General features: G+C 55.5%; 1 protein-coding gene and 1 long non-coding RNA gene across 2 annotated transcripts; both read left to right on the forward strand.

The window, feature by feature from the left end:
- Positions 1 to 553: 553 nt before the first annotated feature.
- Positions 554 to 1,871, forward strand: LOC113989970 (RING finger protein 225-like). The gene has a single exon (XM_027725004.2). The coding sequence runs from the start codon at positions 1,336 to 1,338 to the stop codon at positions 1,840 to 1,842; it is 507 nt and encodes a 168-aa protein (XP_027580805.1). The 5' UTR covers positions 554 to 1,335; the 3' UTR covers positions 1,843 to 1,871.
- Positions 1,872 to 2,984: 1,113 nt separating this feature from the next.
- On the forward strand, positions 2,985 to 5,865 carry LOC113989971. Its single transcript, XR_003541449.2, has 2 exons — positions 2,985 to 3,467; positions 5,080 to 5,865. It is a non-coding gene; the product is annotated as an uncharacterized LOC113989971 (long non-coding RNA).
- Positions 5,866 to 6,177: the final 312 nt, after the last annotated feature.

Here is a 6,177-nt window from a genome sequence, read left to right on the forward strand (position 1 = left end):
GCACTGGCCTCCCATCTGCAGGTGCAGGATAACTGTGCTTGGTTGGCCGGCAATCCTAAGAGCCTCTTCCATTTAATTCAAAACAGAGTGGTGGTGGCAGCAGCAGTGGGGCCCTGTAGGTGCCTGGCACTGGAGATTCTCCACTGAGCAACCTCAGTGACTCTGCAGAGGGCACAAAATTATTAGGAGAAGTGTTGTCAGTGAGTAGTGCTCCAATGGTATCTTCAGGAAAAGGGGAAGAAGAGGAAACAATGCAACATATGCTACTTTGTGTTCCAGAGCTGCTGTATTGGAAGAGGAAAATGCTCACTGGGGCCAAGAAATGAAGCACCCAGACATTTGTCACGAGTTTAGGGAAAGAGGAGGCTTAGGGAAGGCCGAACTTTGCAAATAGTATCTGCCTGAGAAGAACTCATGTTAATTGTTGGTGCTGCGGGTCTGTAAGCAGAGGGTGTGGATGAGCGGCGTGAAGCCAAGATGGCGGCTGAGCGTGAGGGCTGTAGGCCAGGGGCCGGTGCTGGGCCTGCTCCTCTGCCTTCTCGCCAGCGGCCTGAATGATGGGGTCCGGGGCACCCTCAGCAAGTTTGCTGAGGATCCCACGTGGGCCGGAGCTGCAGAGACACCAGAGGATGACATTGCACCCACGGGGACCTCGACAGGCTGGAGAAAGGGGCTGACAGAGCCTCTGGAAGTTCAACCAAGGCACAAGCAGAGTCCTTCCCCTGGGGAGCAAGAGCCCCAGGCAGCAGAACACACGTCCTGGGAAGCAGCTGTGCAGAGTGGGTCCTGCTGAGTGCGATGCTGGCACAAGCCCACCAGCAGCAGGGACCGCCCTGGAAGGGAGCTGGGCAAACGCCGAGGTGTGCAGCCCGCTGCCGGGTGGGCTTTTGTCACAGGCTCTGTCTGTGTGGACGGGGGAGGTCGTGGCTGCGCCCTGAGTGTGCCCCTGGGAGCTCTGGGATGTCACCAGAGTCACAATCCCCCTATGACATCACCTGCAGCGGGTAACTGGAAAAGGCAGTGCTGGGCACTGCCAGCAGCACACAGACGAGGTCTGCGGGCAGCACCCGAGCCGTCGAGTACTGCCAGAGCACGCCAGACTGTGAGCCGTCAGTGGCCAAGGAGCCACAGTGAGTACACAGCGACTGAGGAGCCTCTGAGTCTTGACAGGGACTGAGGAGCCTCGGAGTGCCACCAGCGGCCAAGGAGCCTCCGAGTCCCGCAGTGGACGAGGGGGCTCCGAGTGCTGCCAGTGGAAGCCAAGCCTTTGAGTCCTTCCAGCAACACCCACCAAGTGCCAGCAGCAGCTGCGAAGACTCAAGGGCAGGAGCAGCAATGGAGGAGGCCAGGCATGAGGCAGCAGCGCCAGGAGCTGACAGGAGCTGCCTGATCTGCCTGGGTGCCCTGGAGAGCCCTGCTGCCGTGGAGCCCTGCGGGCACATCTTCTGCCGTGCCTGCATCCAGGGCCGGGCCGCTGCCACCTGCCCGCTGTGCCGGGAGCCCATCGGGGCCATCCGCCTGCTGCAGGGGCAGGACAACCCTGCTGGGGTGGCCCCACGTCGCCGCCGTCGCCGCCTCCATCCCTTCGTGCTGCGCTGGCTGCAGGAGCAGCAGCAGCGGCGGCAGGAGGAGCAGCAGCAGCCGCGGGGTCCTGGAGGTCGCCGTCGCCGGCGATTCTCCGACGGGGATAGGGAGCAGAGTCCCCCCGTGCCCCCGCGCCGTGTGCGGAGGGAATTGGAAGAGCGGCTGCACAGGGTGCGGGAGGAAGAGCTGGCCTCGGGGGACTACGTGCGCCGCCTCCCCTTCATCCCCTTTGAACCGGAGCCTCTGTGGGCCCCGTGAATTAAAACCCCTCAGTATTCCTACATGAACCTAAGCTAGTTTCTTCTGCGCCTTTGCTCATTGCTGCAGGACTGGGGGAGTGGGAGCTGTGGGAGAGGGAAGGATGCGGCCGTCAGAGAAGGTGGGCTGTGGCTGAAGAACCAGCAGAGGGGGAGGAATATAGATATTGGAACTAGGGGAGAGGGGCTTTTCCTAGTTTCTTCGGTGCTGCTTTGCTCATCCCCATGGGGATGAAGTCCAGAAGAGAAGAAGAAAGGTTAAGGGAAAGTCCACTGCGACTCCTTGAGGAGATCCCAAAGGGGCCGGTGTGTGCTTTTCTGAAGGTCAGGGCAGGGAAACAGGCCGAGATGGAGGCTTGGGGCAGATCCTCTTCTCGTCTCCTGGCCCCGCACACCCCTGTGCTCTGGAGGGCTGGAATCCCTGGGGAGGCACTGGATCCCTGGGGCTGGCACAGCCCTGGCACAGCCACCGGCCAAAGGGCACCTGCCTGCGCTGCCCGTGGGAGAAGCGGCCCCAGCCTGGCTGGGCCTCGTATTTAGGGGGTATCCTCTGAAGAAGCCCAGAGCTGTTCCGGTCCCTCCCTGCAGGGGCTCCCGCAGCAGCGCCAACATCCCACCCTGCTGCCTCTTCGCCCGTGCCCCTGGGCAGGGCCGGTCTGGGCTGGGCCGGCCTGGAGACCGCGGGCGGGCTGTGCTTTGGGGCTGGAAGGCTCGTACTCCTGTGTCCTCCACTGCCAGGCGGTGCCGTGCGGCCGGGAAGGGGCATTCCCGGAGGTGTCATTCCGGGAGGTGTCATTCCGGGAGGTGTCATTCCGGGAGGTGTCATTCCCGGAGGTGTCTCGCGGCTGCCCCGGGCAGTGTTCCCAAAGCCCCGCCCGGGTATCCCGTGTCGGTCCCGCACAGCGCCCCCTTGCGGCCCCGCCGGGAAGCTCTGGTATAGTCTCGGTCACGCCCCCTTTGCCACGCCCCCTTTGCCACGCCCCTCGTGACGCACTTTGGGGAGCGGCCGCCAGGACAGGCCCCGGTGACCGCTCCTGCTCACGTGACCCAGGGGCGGAGCCGGGCGGGCGGGGCGGGGGCGTGGCCGAGGCGCGCGCTGTGGCGGGCGGCTGGAGGGGGCGTGGCCCCCACCGTGTCGGAGGAGAAGCCCCGGGGGAGGCGCGGGCGGAGCGGGGCAGGGGATCGGTCGCTCCGCCGCGTCCCGGGCCCGCCCTGCCCGCTGGGCTAGCGGGACAAGACTACGGGGCGGGCCGCGGGGAGGCGCAGGCGGGCCGGCCTCCGTAGGGACCCTGCGACTCTCCCGGCTGAGCTCTGAACCCGGCGCGCCCTGCCGTGTTCCATCCGGGAAGGCGTGAAAAGAGGGAACGGGTAGATCAGCCTGAAAGTTGCGGGGCAGCGCGGCTCCGTGGTGCAGTTCAAAATGAAGCGGCTCGCCCCGCTGGGCAAGCTGATGAAGGCGTACTGCGGGCTCAGGTCGGCACCGACCCCGCGCCCCCCGGGCAAGGGTCCCCTCGCTGCTTCCCTGCCCGGAGCCTGGAACGTGCCGGTGCGGCGGAGCGAGCCTATCCAGGCGTGCGGGAGAGCGAGGAGTTGGGATGCTGGCAGCTTCTCGGTGTGCAGTTCTCAGTGAGTGGATGTTTCCTCTAGCTCCTCATGTGTTTTCCCTGATGTCCTGTGGCAGCGCTACCAGAATTCCTCCAGTTCTGATCCTGGCCCTGAGACAATTCGCTAATCCTCAGTCCTGTTATCTCTGAAAATTTCATCAACTTTGAGTGCATTTTCTATTTGGAAAATGGCACAAAAGAAATTCTTCCATCCCACAGCTTCCTCATAGGCTTTTTCCTTCTCCCTTCCCATGTCCCTCCCACTGCCCATTGCAGTTGGGACTACTGCGTTTGCAGGTGTTTGTTGGCTGCTCCGTGGCAGAGGCTGTTCCTTGGTGCCTTCCTAAACTGGAAAGGGATGTAGCCCCACCATCCCAATTCCTGAGCCTAGAGCCCTCAATGCCTCTGCTTTACACAGAGCAGAGGGTGGGGATGTAAATGGCTTTGGAAGAGGAGTTTGCCAGTGTTTCCCCTCATCTGTTACTAGCAGGATGCTTTCTTCACTTACTCAAACTTTACATGCTGCTCTGTTCTGTGCCTGCTGCATCGAGACATCTCTCTGTTTGGGAAGGAGAGGTGAATACTTGGGGTTTTGCAGAGGTGCATGGAATTTTAGTATTCCTTTGGCTCTGTGTGTGACAGAAGGGTGAATCACACAGGGATTTCCAAGGATTTGAGAGGGCAGAGCAGTGCTCAATCCCTCAGGGATTGACAGGGAATAAAGACTTCCTCGTGTGATTAAACACTGTCAAAACAGGTTTCAGTTGAGTGATAACTCAGGTTTTAAGGGCAGTATAAACTTACCAACATTCAGCCTTCCTCGGTGTAGGCAAGGAGACAGATATGCCCTTGTATTTGTCGTGATGATTAAATTTAAATCATAGAACCACAGGATGGTTTGGGTGGGAAGGGACCTTAAAGCCCATCTCGTTCCAAACCCCTGCCATTAGCAGGGACACCTTCCACTATCCCAGGTTGTTTTAAGCCCTGTCCAACCTGGCCTTGAACACTTCCAGGGATGGGGCAGCCACAGCTTCTCTGGGCAGCCTGTACCTGTGCCTCACCACCCTCACAGGGAAGAACTTCCTAATATCTAACCTAAGCCTACTCTCTGTCAGTTTGAATCCATTCCTCCTTGTCTTTTGAGTGTTAATTTTGTTAACATTTGTTCTGACAGTAAATCCATGAATACTTAGTTTGGATTTGGAAACACAAGCGTAGTTTCTCATGTTAATTACTTTGAACTCACGGGGTTTGTCAATGAGGCAGATTATATTCCCATTTGATGGACAGCCAATTAAGGAAGCAGAAACACCTGCGTAGGTATGAAAAACACTTTTACTGCAAATTGCTACACAGATATTCTGATGTCTGCGTGATGATTAAAGGGGCTTGAAATCAAAATGATCCTGAAATAGTTGCTCTGAGTTTAGCATGTTCCAAGTATTTTGTTCAGGTTGACTGAGGGAAAGTGTTTCACGTGTTAATTAATTAAGTTATCCCTGAAGTGCTCTATTGCTGGTTAGGAGCGGAAACCAAGTGCTTTTGTCATCGTGTGTCTTTCAAGTTTTCTGTGTTACTTATAATTTCCATATTTTTAAAATGTTAAAATAATTCCTGTGTTACTCCCACAGTTAGAGATGGAAGATGAAGACACGATCGACGTGTTCCAGCAGCAGAACAGGTGGAGGGTGCTAAGACACGCTGTCCTTTGGAGAAAGAGGAGTTTCAGGATCCTCATCTCACCTGACTCTCTCATCTGTCCTCGAATTTGCTGTTTTAATAGTGAACAAATGAGCATTCCAATCACAGGGCTCCTCAAAACTTCAGAGGACTTAACAGTGAACAAATGAGCATTCCAATCACACGGGGCTCCTCAAAACTTCAGAGGACGTTTACCAAAGTTGCTTGTTGTCTTTGACATTCTGCATGCACAAGTCAAAACAGTATCTGCAGGGATGGATCAGCATTTGAATTGGGCCAGCTTGATTTAAGTTCAGATTAAGTCATGCGTATTCTCTCTGCTGTTATTATTTTTTTAATTGTTTTTACTATTTTTTTTTTCTTTCTTTAAACCTATAGCCTGAACATTCATCCATGTGTTGGGACATGGAGCGTTCATTCCTGGCTCTGTTCAGTCTTGTGCCTCTGTTAAATTATGTAAATCAGTGTATTTTCATGCTAGTTTTGAGCATGAAAGTTTACTTTTAGGAGGCACCCAAGAGGAGGAACAGAGATACTGGTTTTAAGTTCTTAGCTCTTGTTGCAAACGCAGTCGGTCCCTTGGGTGGCACTGAGCCCTTGGCATGGGCTGAACACGAGACAATACTTACAGTAGAGTTCACATACTGAAGGTTTACATGTGTTTTGTCATGTTATGATAAAGGTGTCCAAAATATACATTTTTTATGCAGAAATGAGATTTTTTTTTTTTTTTGTCCTGAATTATTGCAGAACTGGAGGTGGCAGGGCAGTTGGTCCAAAACCAATGCTCGCAATAGAGCAGTGGTGGTTTTTGCTGTAGAAGCTTATAAAAATCCCATTGCTGAAATTCCAGCCGTTTGCTGAGTGCCAGGCAGCTCCTGTCCCTTTCTCCTGCTCCCTTAATTTCGATTCTGTTTCACCCTGGGTACTAGAAGTCTGCAGCCTCGGGTTTCTTTTCAGTACTTGTTTTTGGTAGATAAACTTGATAAATGGGGGGGGGGAGGGAAGCACTTTTCAATGTCACCAAA

Source organism: Pipra filicauda, unplaced genomic scaffold (genome assembly GCF_003945595.2).
Source record: "Pipra filicauda isolate LSUMZ 115617 unplaced genomic scaffold, ASM394559v2 scaffold90_size2875636_pilon, whole genome shotgun sequence".
Lineage (NCBI taxonomy): Eukaryota > Metazoa > Chordata > Aves > Passeriformes > Pipridae > Pipra > Pipra filicauda.